At 39.5% G+C, this 15,031-nt stretch overlaps 1 protein-coding gene across 1 annotated transcript in view; it reads right to left on the minus strand.

Moving 5' to 3' along the window:
- Window positions 1–14,019, minus strand: part of cyp27b1 (cytochrome P450, family 27, subfamily B, polypeptide 1) — a 51,920-nt gene extending 37,901 nt beyond the window's left edge. The window contains exons 1-2 of the mRNA XM_061984734.2: window positions 13,734–14,019; window positions 8,243–8,433 (exon numbers count right to left, since the gene is read on the minus strand). Coding sequence (XP_061840718.1) covers window positions 8,243–8,433; window positions 13,734–13,937 — 395 coding nt within the window. The 5' untranslated portion in view covers window positions 13,938–14,019. The remainder of the gene's footprint in view (window positions 1–8,242; window positions 8,434–13,733) is intronic.
- Window positions 14,020–15,031: the final 1,012 nt, after the last annotated feature.

Below are 15,031 nucleotides of genomic sequence, written 5' to 3' on the forward strand. Positions count from 1 at the left end.
CAACCTCCATATGGTACCAAGTGGTGGTGAAGTCTGGCGTGGTAAAACAGAGCTGCAGATCTTCAAAGAATGCCTTGACAAGGTTGGTGATGGTCTCTGGGATCCTGAAGAAGTCGAAGGATGCCCAGAGGAAACTGTGTGGGACAGAACCAAATGCATTGGCAAGGTCTAGGAAGATGATGTGGAGATCTCTCCTCTCTTTCTTCGCAGCCTGGATTTGATGACAGATTATGCGGGTGTGTTCGAGGCATCCGGAGAACCCTGGGATTCCTGCTTTTTGGACTGAGGTATCCACAAATCGGTTCTTATCCAGGTAGTAGATCATCCTCTGGGCAACTACGCTGAAGAAAATCTTACCCTCGAGATTGAGGAGGCTGATGGGGCAGAACTGGCTGATATCTTTAGATTCCTTCTCCTTGGGAATCAAGACTCCTCCGGCCCTACGCCAAGCTTTGGGTATGATTCCCTTCTCCCAAGCCACCGTCATTAGCCGCCACAGGAAGCGAAGTACATCAGGGGCACTCTTGTATAGTCGATACGGAACTCCATTTGGCCCTGGAACTGATGATGCTCTCGCCCGCTTTACTGCTTTCTCCACTTCACTCCACTTTGGGGGGCTAATGTCCATCTGGTGTTGTGGTTGTTCAATTGGTGGGATGTCCGATGGAATAGCTGTCTGCACGTTCTTCTTGTCACCCACAAACATTTCTTCCAGATGTTTCTCCAGCTCCTGCTTAGAGGTTTTTAGGTTTCCCCCCTTTTCTTCAGTGAAAAGTGATTTCACAAATTTGAAGGGGTCTTTGAAAAAACTTGATCTTGCACGTTCTTTCTTTTTCCGCTGTTTTCGCAGGTTTTCTGCTCGTCTCAGGGTTGTTAACCGGCTTTTGATGTTTCCCTAGAGATTGTTAATGCCTTCTTTCTCACTGTCTGAAGCCTTCCTCTACTTCTTCTTAAGTTGTCTTCTCTCCCGAATCCGGCATTCTATCTCCTGCTGCCGTCTGGACTTGCATTGTGGTGCTACTACCTTTGCCGTTTTGACTCTTGCTCCATATCGTTCTGCCCCATAGTTGTAGATGATGTCTCCCATCTTGTCATACTTGCCAACCTTGAGACCTCCGATTTCGGGAAGTGGGGGGAGAGGTGGGGGTGGGCGTGGTCGGGGTGGGACGGGGGCGTGGTTGGGGGCGTGGCTAAAAGGGGAGGAGTATAATTCACCAAGTCAAGTATTTCATATATATATATATATATAAGAAATACTTGACGTTCAGTGAATTCTAGCTATATATATATATATATATATATATATATATATATATTTATTTATTTTATTATATATATATATATATATATATATATATATGTATATATATATATATATATATATATATATATATAAAATAAATACTTGAATTTCAGTGTTCATTTATTTACACATATACACACACATAACACTCATCTACTCATTGTTGAGTTAAGGGTTGAATTGTCCATCCTTGTTCTAGTCTCTGTCACTATTTTTCGAACCATGCTGATGCATTGATGTGTGGCACGCACAAAAGTGCTTTCATCAAATGCACTAGATGGCAGTATTGTCCTGTTTAAGAGTGTCACAACATTGCTGTTTACAGCAGACGAACTGCTTTACGGTATACAAAAAAGTGACTGCTGTTGTTGTGTGTTGTTGCCACGCTGGGAGGACGTTAATGAAACTGCCTAACAATAAACCCACATAGGAAATCAAGAACTCTCCCTCCATCATTCTATAGTTATAACGTGATTGGGCAGGTACGCTTTTTTATATTGTGGAGGACCTGAGTCCGCCTGAATTTCGGGAGAAAATTTGTCCCGGGAGGTTTTCGGGAGAGGCGCTGAATTTCGGGAGTCTCCCGGAAAATCCGGGAGGGTTGGCAAGTATGCATCTTGTCAAGCTTTCTTTCGATTGTGCCCTTTAGTTCACGTAGGATGCTGATTAGGTCTGAGTTTATGATTGCCCATTCTTTCTGTTCGGAGGCTCCGGGCCATTTCACCCGAGGTTTTCTCCCGCTGATCTTCTTTTCCACTGCAGGTTTCCTTGGCTGGATGGGCTCTGCACCTTCCTGTGCATCTGTCAATGTGCTTGAGTTTCGTTCCTCAGGGCGGCTGATGTCGTGCAATCTTTGGTGAGACTCCAGTTGCTGGACTTCATTCGACTGATTTGATTGACTTCTCAAGAAGTACTTATCAATGCATCGATCCCTGTTTTCCTTCTCTCATGAACCTTTTTTTTCCTTAATGTATTTTCAAGCCCCGTGAAGATGTTATTTTCTTCCAACCACAGGAACTGACCTGGAGCATTTTCTCCAATGTTGATGATAATGCTGTGCCTTGTTCTTGTTCAGTGCTAGTCTTCCTCGTAGTCAATTCCGTTCCTGGGTCTAAAACCATGGTATCCGTCGATGAGTCATCTTCCGCCCCCGCTCTCGCAGACTCTAGGGGTGTTCTCTCTTTAGTTGTGTCTGTAGCAATTGGTGGGTGTCTCCAAAATACTTATTGGATCCTGCCGACATGAGTAGCTAGTCCATGCCTGCCCCGGTGGGGTGTATTTCCTCCTGTCAGCTGTCTTTCCAGCAGTCACATGGTCTTTCCCTTGTTGTCAGCCACTCTATTCACGGCAGTCACTGGATAACTCCAGGGTGAATGTTCCAAATACACAGGACAAGATGTTAAAAATCCAGAGTGCCACCTCCTACCTCCCGTGTTGAAGACTTAAAGACACTGACTTAATATCTATGTTGCTGCAGGCTGGGCAGACGCATCATTAGGGTTTTCAAGTGGGCTCCTACTAGCATGTAGTAGGAGCCCAGTATGCATGCATATATACACACACACATATATACATGCGTGCATATATATATATATATATATATATATATATATATATATATATATATATATATATATATATATACACTACCGTTCAAAAGTTTGGGGTCACATTGAAATGTCCTTATTTTTGAAGGAAAAGCACTGTACTTTTCAATGAAGATAACTTTAAACTAGTCTTAACTTTAAAGAAATACACTCTATACATTGCTAATGTGGTAAATGACTATTCTAGCTGCAAATGTCTGGTTTTTGGTGCAATATCTACATAGGTGTATAGAGGCCCATTTCCAGCAACTATCACTCCAGTGTTCTAATGGTACAATGTGTTTGCTCATTGGCTCAGAAGTCTAATTGATGATTAGAAAACCCTTGTGCAATCATGTTCACACATCTGAAAACAGTTTAGCTCTTTACAGAAGCTACAAAACTGACCTTCCTTTGAGCAGATTGAGTTTCTGGAGCATCACATTTGTGGGGTCAATTAAACGCTCAAAATGGCCAGAAAAAGAGAACTTTCATCTGAAACTCGACAGTCTATTCTTGTTCTTAGAAATGAAGGCTATTCCATGTGAGAAATTGCTAAGAAATTGAAGATTTCCTACAACGGTGTGTACTACTCCCTTCAGAGGACAGCACAAACAGGCTCTAACCAGAGTAGAAAAAGAAGTGGGAGGCCGCGTTGCACAACTGAGCAAGAAGATAAGTACATTAGAGTCTCTAGTTTGAGAAACAGACGCCTCACAGGTCCCCAACTGGCATCTTCATTAAATAGTACGCGCAAAACACCAGTGTCAACATCTACAGTGAAGAGGCGGCTGCGGGATTCTGGGCTTCATGGCAGAGTGGCAAAGAAAAAGCCATATCTGAGACTGGCCAATAAAAGAAAAAGATTAAGATGGGCAAAAGAACACAGACATTGGACAGAGGAAGACTGGAAAAAAGTGTTGTGGACGGATGAATCCAAGTTTGAGGTGTTTGGATCACAAAGAAGTACGTTTGTGAGACGCAGAACAACTGAAAAGATGCTGGAAGAATGCCTGACGCCATCTGTTAAGCATGGTGGAGGTCATGTGATGGTCTGGGGTTGCTTTGGTGCTGGTAAGGTGGGAGATTTGTACAGGGTAAAAGGGATTCTGAATAAGGAAGGCTATCACTCCATTTTGCAATGCCATGCCATACCCAGTGGACAGCGCTTGATTGGAGCCAATTTCATCCTACAACAGGACAATGACCCAAAACACACCTCCAAATTGTGCAAGAACTATTTAGAGAAGAAGCAGGCAGCTGGTATTCTATCGGTAATGGAGTGGCCAGCGCAGTCACCAGATCTGAACCCCATTGAGAAGTTGTGGGAGCAGCTTGACCGTATGGTACGCAAGAAGTGCCCATCCAACCAATCCAACTTGTGGGAGCTGCTTCTAGAAGCGTGGGGTGCAATTTCTCCAGATTACCTCAACAAATTAACAGCTAGAATGCCAAAGGTCTGCAATGCTATAATTGCTGCAAATGGAGGATTCTTTGACGAAAGCAAAGTTTGATGTAAAAAAAATCCTATTTCAAATACAAATCATTATTTCTAACCTTTTCAATGTCTTGACTCTATTTTCTATTCATTTCATAATGTATGGTGGTGAATAAGTGTGACTTTTCATGGAAAACACAAAATTGTTTGGGTGACCCCAAACTTTTGAACGGTAGTATATATATATATATATATATATATATATATATATATATATATATATATATAATTATATATATACATATACATATATATATAAATATATATATATATATATAAATATATATATACATACATATATATATACATATATATATATATATACATATATATATATATATATATATACATATACATATACATATATATATATATATATATATATATATATATATATATATATACATATACATATATATATATATATATATATATATATATATATATATATATATATATATATATATATATATATATATATATATATATACATGCATGCACATATACAGTATATATATATATATATATTAGAGATGCGCGGTTTGCGGACACAACCGCGGAGTCCGCGAATAAACCGCGGGTCGGGCGGGTAAAAATAGATTTTAAATAGATGCGGGCGGTTGGCGGTTGAACCAATTCGGAAATATATATACATAGTTAAATGTTGTTACCCACATACGAAAAACGAGCAGCACTCTTTGAAACAGTCAATTATTCATCAGGCACTGCAGCACAACACAACAGAAGAAGAAGAAAAAAAGAAAAAGATGGCACCGCATCCCAGCAACAAGTGGCGCAAGTGAGCGCTCATTCAGCGCAGCAGGGCGCATTTTAGAGGCCAGGCGCTCTCGCATGAATCCTGGCACTGTAGATGCCATTTTATTCCTGCATAGTGCTAACAAAAAAAAAAGTAAGTAGACATACGGTTGGATATGTTAAACGAATTAGTCTACGTTACCTATAGGCTATACCAAATAAGCCCATGTCTAACCTATATTGAGTTCGGTCAGCTAAATAATTTTGATGGTTACGTGTTGTTTGGGCGCACTACAATGCAAAGGAATTAAGGCAATTGTGTTGTTTATTGTGTTTTTTTTCTATTCGAGATATACTACTATGTGTGAATAATTATTTGGCCTCGCTTTCAAGTGAAGCGCATCTCCGATTGGCGACAATGTAAGGATATTTAGCCTGCTTTGTTTGCCGCGACCGTCTATTTTCATTATAATTCAAGTTTGATGATAAAGTGCAGTCTGATGGGTTTGATTTCCCCCCTTCAGCTATTTGCCTTGGCCAATAAGTTGCGGGTAATTTATTATTATTATTTATTTAATTTATTTTTGTTTAAATAGAGATGACATACATGTTATTGTATAATTTAAGTTTGTGCGCGTGATTGACAGCCTAAGGCTTATGAGGCACATTGTTTATTTATTTTTTTATTTCAACTTAAAAACGTATGAGCCTATGCCTATGCCTACAACATAGGCTATGTGTTTATCTTTTCCTGCCTGTCGTTGACAATGGAGATTGTCTGATATTTTGTCATGGCTGCAGATCAATCAATAAAGGTTCATCTTTGTCGCGAAATTGTTCACTGCTTCACTGTGCACCCCGCCCTCGTCCCTATTTGAGCATTATAACGTTAACAAGTTAATATTCATTGAAATAAATTCAGAACATTTTTTTTACCTAACGAAAATATAGGCCTAGTCTTTCTAAAACATTTTTTTAACTTCTTAAAAGCCTCGTTCTGCTTGCTGCAACTGCGCACACAAAGTGTGAGGAACGCACTCCTGATTTGAGGGCATTGGCAACAATAGTCAACACTTTCTTAATGGAAGTGACAATAATATTATAATAATGATAAATAATATTATCACGCATTAATATCTCTTAGCCACTAATGCGTGGCCAAGAGATATTAATGCGTGGCACGCATTGAATGTCTCTGCTGTATTGGATCAGTCTCCTTTCTTTAACAGGCAAAAGCTTTATAACCTCACTAATGCCTTGCATCGTCTGTATTAGATATATAACAACTGGCGGATGGCGGGCGGGTGTGGTTTTGATAAAATGTTGGTTCGGGTGGATGGCGGATGGTTGACGACTTTTGTGATGCGGTTGCGGATGAAATAATTGCCTATCCGCGCATCTCTAATATATATATATATATATATATATATATATATATATATATATATATATATATATATATATATATATATATATATATATGCATGCATGTATATACAGTCGTGGTCAAAAGTTGACATACACTTGTAAAGAACATAATGTCATGGCTGTCTTGAGTTTCCAATACTTTCTACAACTCTTATTTTTTTGTGATAGAGTGATTGGAGCACATACTTGTTGGTCACAAAAAACATTCATGAAGTTTGGTTCTTTTATGAATTTATTATGGGTCTACTGAAAATGTGAGCAAATCTGCTGGGTCAGAAGTATACATACAGCAATGTTAATATTTGCTTACATGTCCCTTGGCAAGTTTCACTGCAATAAGGCGCTTTTGGTAGCCATTCACAAGCTTCTGGTAAGATTCTACTTGAATATTTGACCACTCCTCTTGACAAAATTGGTGCAGTTCAGCTAAATGTGTTGGTTTTCTGACATGGACTTGTTTCTTTAGAATTGTCCACACCTTTAAGTCATGACTTTGGGAAGGCCATTCTAAAACCTTCATTCTAGCCTGATTTAGCCATTCCTTTACCACTTTTGGCATGTGTTTGGGGTCATTGTCTTGTTGGAACACCCAACTGCCACCCAAGACCCAACCTCCGGGCTGATGATTTTAGGTTGTCCTGAAGAATTTGGAGGTAATCCTCCTTTTTCATTGTCCCATTTACTCTCTGTAAAGCACCAGTTCCATTGGCAGCAAAACAGGCCCAGAGCATAATACTACCACCACCATGCTTGACGGTAGGTGTGGTGTTCCTGGGATTAAAGGCCTCACCTTTTCTCCTCCAAACATATTGCTGGGTATTGTGGCCAAACAGCTCAACTTTTGTTTCATCTGACCACAGAACTTTCTTCCAGAAGGTCTTATCTCTGTCCATGTGATGTCCTGACCTAACATATATTCCGCCCTACCCCAGTATTGAGCACTGTATAATCACAGAAACCTCGACTATATATATATATATATATATATATATATATATATATATATATATATATATATATATATATATATATATATATATATATATATATATATATATATGATGGATGGATGGATATATATATATATATATATATATATACACACTATAGTTGGGACGTCCCGGGGGCCATTATGTGGATGCTGGTGGACCAGGTCCAGTAGTTTGGGGACCCCAAGTGAAAACCATCGGACTTTGTTAGCACATTTGGCTTGGTTGTGACGTGTGACACTGGAAGTGTGTGACTGGTGGAAAACAGAGAGCTCTTAATGATGTTTGTGTTTGAGAGATGTTTTGCCTCACGGTAAGTCTGCCCCTGACTACTATCACTTTTAACCACTTGTAGCCAGGCACTAACGATATTGAGATCACGAGCACCAAAGGTGAGACAAGTCTTTTTCTCTTGTTCCTTCCACATTTGACATTTGACACAGGTGTCATCTGAATGTCCATGTTTCCATGACAACCAAGGAGAAACCTCCTTCCTCATGAGCCTGACACGCCCTCCCCCGTAGTGACAGGAAGCCAACAGGCTTTGCTACACAGCTTAAAATAAACCTTGGTAGATGACCTTTGACCCACAGCAGAGTAGCCAACAGGTCAAGTTTTAGGTCACAGGTCAAAGGTCAAGTGGGTCCTGTGACCCAGCGTGAGAGGTGAGGGGAACACTTACGAGGTCAACAGTCCATAGTGGTGACCTCTCAGCTTGCGGTAGTCCTTCCAGGAGGACAGGTCCGAGCGGCAGGGGTACTTCCCCTCCTGCCTCAGCACCTGCTCGATGAGGGCCGGCTGGGCCACGTGGACCGTCAGGATGGGGCCGAAGTGGGTCTTCCACATGGGGCCGTAGCGCTGCAGGCCCTCCAGCTGGAACATGAACACACCATTTATCAAGCACCGCATGATCCTCGACACCACATGTTAGCATCCTCTACACACGTTAGCGTCCTCTACACACGTTAGCATCCTCTACACACGTTAGCATCCTCTACACACGTTAGCGTCCTCTACACACGTTAGCATCCTCTACACACGTTAGCATCCTCTACACACGTTAGCATCCTCTACACATTAGCATCCTCTACACGTTAGCATCCTCTACACACGTTAGCACCCTCTACACACGTTAGCATCCTGTACACACGTTAGCATCCTCTACACATGTTAGCACCCTCTACACATGTTAGCACCCTCTACACACGTTAGCATTCTCTACACACATTAGCATCCTCTACACATGTTAGCACCCTCTACACATGTTAGCACCCTCTACACACGTTAGCATTCTCTACACACATTAGCATCCTCTACACAAGTGAGCATCCTCTACACCACTCCACACATATTAGCATCCTCGACACATGTTAGCATCCTCTATGGTATTTTTATATTTTTTATATTTTTTGTCATAAAAAAATACAATCATGCGTGCTTACGGACTGTATCCCTGCAGTCTGTATTGATCTATATTGATATAAAATGTAGGAACCAAAAATATTAATAACAGAAAGAAACAACCCTTTTGTGTGAATGAGTGTAAATGGGGAAGGGAGTTTTCTTGGGTTGGTGCACTAATTGTAAGTGTATCTTGTGTTTTTTATGTTGATTTAAAAAAATTAAAAATAAAAGACTTTTTTTATTTTTTATTATTTCTTGTGTGGCCCGGTACCAATCGATCCACGGACCGGTACCAGGCCGCGGCCCGGTGGTTGGGGACCACTGCTTTACACCACTCCACACGTTAGCATCCTCTACACCACTGTATACATGTTAGTAGGGCTGGGCGAGATATGGAATATACTCGATATATCGCGGGTTTGTCTCTGTGCGATATAGAAATGGACTATATCGTGATATTGGAGTATACGTTCTCACGCAGTTGTTTTTAGCTGCGGGCATTACACTGCGGGCTCTTCTCACTCTTTCTTGTCTCTCCTTCTTACAGAGACATAAAAAAAGCGCACCTTTTTACATACGTCACATACTGTCGCGCGCGCAACGTCATACGCCCTCCCTGAGCAGAGAGGTAGCGGCATGGGTAACGTTAGCTGTGATGCTAGCGGTGCGAGTGGTAATACGAGAGAAAGAAGGTGCAAATCTGATAACAGATGAAGGAAGAATTAATTCCCAAGAGAAACAGCAGGGGGTCCATCGTCTGGCGGTGGTTTGGCTTCAAGCGGGAAGATGTTGAACAGACAACCGTAATATGTCAAGTATGCCGCAAAAAGCGTTGCTACAAAAAGTAGCATTACTGCTAATTTGTAGCATCATTTGAAAAGTCACCCGCGAGAGAATGAAGAGTGCTTGAAACCCTGCATGTCAACATCTCCGTTCGGTGCCACACCCACAAAATGCCCAAGCAACCATTTCCACATCAACACCGTATGAAACAAATAGTCAACAACAGACGGCGATAACGTCCGCAGTAACCTACCACATAGCGAAGGACATACACTATTTGATTTCCTATTATGCAGCTCGTTTTTATTTGACAGTTATTGAAATATCTTGTGTGACATCATGCACAAAAGTGCACTTTATTTGTTTTAAACTATTGTAGTGGTGTTCTGTACAAAACGTGCACTTTGATTTAGTGTTGTTTTGATATGTCATCTTAGTGACATCATGCACAAAAGTGCACTAATAGCTTGTTTTAAAATGTCTGACAATCTTGCACTTTCTGTTTTGGAAATGACATAAATGTTTGTGCCACTGCTTAATAACTGTTTAATAAATACAGTTTTGGTAAATTGACTTAGTTGTGATTTCCCTCTCTGCATGAAAGTTTAAAATGAGCATATATTAATGCAGTATGAACAAGGATGTTTTAATGTAGACACGAAGAATCATCATACTGCTGTGATTATATGCATCAAGTGTTCATTCAAGGCTAAGGCAAAATATGGAGATATAAATGGTGTTATGGTGTATCGTGACATGGCCTAAAAATATCGAGATATTAATAAAAGGCCATATCGCCCAGGCCTACATGTTAGCATCCTCTACACCACTCTACACACGTTAGCTTTTTCTTGGGCTGTGTGTTCATGAAAAACTTTTCATTGACAGGTTGGTGCTTTTATTTTGGCAGGAACAGACCACAGTCTATCGCAAAGTATTTTTTTTCCTAAAAAAAAAAAAAAAAAAGCCTTCATAGACTTGAAACAATTTTAGGAGTTCAAAGACAACTTTAAAAAAAATTGTGCAGAATAAGTGTTACTTGGAAGAAACAGGCACAGATCCTGAACACAACACGATAATAACACAGCAGGTGTTCCTTATGACGTGTGATGCAACATAAATGTAACAATATAAATGTAATATAAATGTAACAATATAATCATAACAATATAAGCGTAACAGTATAAAGCTTAACAATATTATTGTAGCGATATAAATGTAACAATACAAACGTAACAATGTAACTAACAATATAATTGTAACGATATAAACGTAACAAAATAAACGTAGCAAAACATTTAACAATATAAATGTAACAATATAAAAGTAACAATATAAATGTAACAACATAAATGTAACAACATAAACGTAACAATATAAACATAACAATATAAATGTAACAATATAAATATATTAATATAAACGTAACAATCATGGGAAGAAAAAAAATGTAAAAAGATTTTTTTTTTTATTAAATTGTTGTATGTATCCAGTGATTATACTATAAAGTTATTTTCCATTTAACTTCACCCGTTTTAGATTATTTTTATTTAAAATCGCTGAATTTTCACATTCGCCGTTCAAATACTGAGAAGAGACGGTGCGGTGAACAGCAGCCAGTTGAGGCACGTCACTCAACTGTGCCTCACCATGGATTGCGGACTCGGCTAACTGCTGGCCTGCTGTGCAGTGAGACCGTATTGCTATATGAATTATATTATACATTTCCATAGTTTAGTTAGCTGAGGTATATAATGTACAGTGGCATGGCAGCTCCCTCCATCAGTGTGTGAATGTGTGTGTGAATGGGTAAATGTGGAAGTAGTGTCAAAGCGCTTTGAGTACCTTGAAGGTAGAAAAGCGCTATACAAGTACAACCCATACAGTGTATTTTGTCAACAACTGTATTTGTGTAAAGTATTTCTTGTGCTGAGCGATCATAAAACGGCTGCAAAAGACGCACTGGTTGAGGCTCGCCTCCTGCACCCCCGCCGTAGAATGCACGGCAACCCCTGACGGGAGTGTTATATCAACTAAAGCCCACACTTAAACTTTCCACGTGCAAGATTGAATCTATTTAAAAAAGTTATTTCATAAGAAGCCAAAAAGTGCAAAAACAATAATGTCCGTGTTGGAGGAGTTGTGAATGACTGCAGGGCCACAACATTAGGTACACCTGCAGACTGCAGGTGTACCTGATTCACAACTCCTCCAACACGAACATTATTGTTTTTGCACTTTTTTGCTTCTTATTAAATAACTTTTGTAACCTATTTTCATGGGCTTTCCTCTTTGTGATGTTAAGTTCCTGTTATGCGCTGTTATACAGTATATGCCTTGAGCTCTTATTTTGAAGGCGCTAAGAGCGGAAGTGACGACACGTTGCGGAGGTTTTTGAAAGAAGGTAAATAAAGTGGTCCTCGTGTAAACTGGAGCCGCCGTGTTTGTTATTTTGTAGTTTCATACAGTATAGGCGACATTTATAAACCCTCGGTTACACTTTTTTAAATAGATTCAATCTTGCACGTGGAAAGTTTAAGTGAGGGCTTTAGTTGTGGACTTCATTTATAAGTAAAGGTAAGACCATAATAACGTTTTTTTTATTAAATGTGCTTTTTTGTGTGCTACAGTTTGTATGTGTAAAGTTAAGTTAAAGTACCAATGATTGTCACACACACACACTAGGTGTGGTGAAATGTGTCCTCTGCATTTGACCCATCCCCTTGTTCACCCCCTGGGAGGTGAGGGGAGCAGTGGGCAGCAGCGGCGCCGCACCCGGGAATCATTTTTGGTGATTTAACCCCCAATTCCAACCCTTGATGCTGAGTGCCAAGCAGGGAAGAATGCTGGTATGAGCTTTTAAACATAACCCGTTAACTGCTGCCAATCAAATGGTGAATAAGATACTCTTTAGGGTTCATATGTTTGTAAATCTGACTGTGATGAAGTCAGTGCCTCACCAGCCATCAACCTCACCGCACGTCACTGGTAACAATATAAATGCAACAATATACTGTAATTGTAACAATATAAACGTAACAATATAAATGCAACAATATAATTGTAAAATATAAACGTAACAATATAAATGTAACAAAATAAACGTAATAATACAAACGTAACAACATAAACGTAACAATACAAATGTTACAATATAAATGTAACAAAATCAATGTAACAATATAAATGTAACAATATAAACGTAACAATATACATGTAACGATATATATATATAACAATATAAATGTAACGATATAAACATAACGCTATGAACGTAACAGCATAAATGTAGCAATATAAATGTAACAATATAAATGTAACAATATTAATGTAACAATATAAAGGGAACTATATAAACAACAATATCAACGTTACAACATAAATGTAACAATAAAAACGTAACAATATAAATGTAACGATATGAAAGGAACAATATAATTGTAACAATATAATTGTAACGATATAAACGTAACGATATAAATGTAACACTATAAATGTAAAAATATAAAGGTAAGAAAAAATATAAATGTAACGATATAAACGTAACAATATAAATGTAACGATATAAATGTAACAGTATAGATGTAACAATATAAAAGTGACAATATTAACGGAACAATATAAACGTAACAATATAAAAGTAACGATATAAAGGTAACGATATAAATGTAACAATACAAACGTAACAATATAATTGTAACAATAAAAACGTAACAATATCATTTTAACCATACAATTGTAAGAATTGTAACAATATATACACAACAATATAAATGTAACAATATATACACAACAATATAAATGTAACAATATAAACGTAACAATATAAACGCAACAACATAAACATAACAATATAATTGTAACAATATAAATGTAACAATACAATTGTGACAATATAAATGTAACAATATAAATGTAACATGTTCCTAAAAAGTGACCCGTGTTCAGGAAGTGACTTTGAAGTGTGACTCGGAACTCGGTCCCACCTGTAGCTGGTGCATCCTTGTCAGCCCCCGGCGCGGGAACAATTCCCAGAAGGAGCTGAGCAGCAACGGTCCGGGCATGTCGTCCAGCGTCCTCAGCGCGGTGCCGTCGCCCTCAGCCCACCTACCCACGCACTTGGGCAGGGGGGTGGCGCTCCGGCCGGACCCTCTCCAGGCTCGCTGCATCCTCCTCCTCACCGAGATCATGGGGCGCCCGTCGGACTCCGGTGCTCATCTCCCTCCCAGGCTCCTTTTATACCCCGGCGACCTGCTCCTCGAAGCCGCCGAGATAAAGCCGGGGTGCAGGTCGTGACGCGGGGCCAGCTGCAGGCCCCGCCCCGGCTGGAGGAGACGATGGAGGAGGTGTGTCCAATCAGAGGGCAGGACTGCGGACCATCCCACGTGGAGTGCCAGGATAAATGACGCAGGACGTGTGCGCGTGCGCGTGTTATCTTGAAGCACTTTGCTCCTTTGATGATCATCGACACTTTTCATGAGTCTGAGTGGCAGACGACATTTTAGACTTTGTCTGGAGATAACAACTCATCATCTTGCTCGAAGCCAGGCCTTCTTAACCATTTTTTTTTTTTTACCTTGGGGCCCAACTTGTCCACTACAGGAGGTGCCGAGTCCCACCTAACTTTTAACACTGAACTTTCACTTCATCTTACTCTTGATTTGAATCATATTGAATAATAATAATGTTATTCGAAAATGAATAAGCTTAATTAACAATATGTATGCTCAGGCCCGGCCCTAACCAATCTGGCGCAAGATTTTAGGTGGCGCCCCCCCCACATCGGCAGTGAAGTGTATATACTCACAAGAAACCGAATAGCTTTGTCTTTGACCTTTTTTTTTTTTTACTTACAACTATACCTAATATATAAAGGGGTGGACAAGTGACTATTACCTGCATGGCAAACATTAGCTAACCAGAAGGCAATAACAATGTAAACAAAAAACACCTGCTTAAAAGATCTAATACAAATGTCCCTGAGGAATGTAAGGTGAGTACTGTAATTACCTAACGTTACATTATTATTTTCCATAACAATTTAGCCCCCTCCACAATATTAACCCGACGTTAAAACAGAACTAGCTATTTATTGATTAGCAATTGCCGAATCATGTAACATTAGCTTAATGCTAAAAAGCCAGGTTACTATCACATTCTGTAACAGACAAATAATTTCATGTAGGCTAACGTTACCTACCTGCTACCTCTGTCTTTTCTCGTTTCTACTCCTCTTCTTTTCTCTTTTTTCTTCCCTGGGCACCTGACAGTTTTGGCCGTTTTG

The sequence above is a fragment of the Nerophis lumbriciformis genome, linkage group LG23, assembly GCF_033978685.3.
Source record: "Nerophis lumbriciformis linkage group LG23, RoL_Nlum_v2.1, whole genome shotgun sequence".
Taxonomy (NCBI): Eukaryota; Metazoa; Chordata; class Actinopteri; order Syngnathiformes; family Syngnathidae; genus Nerophis; species Nerophis lumbriciformis.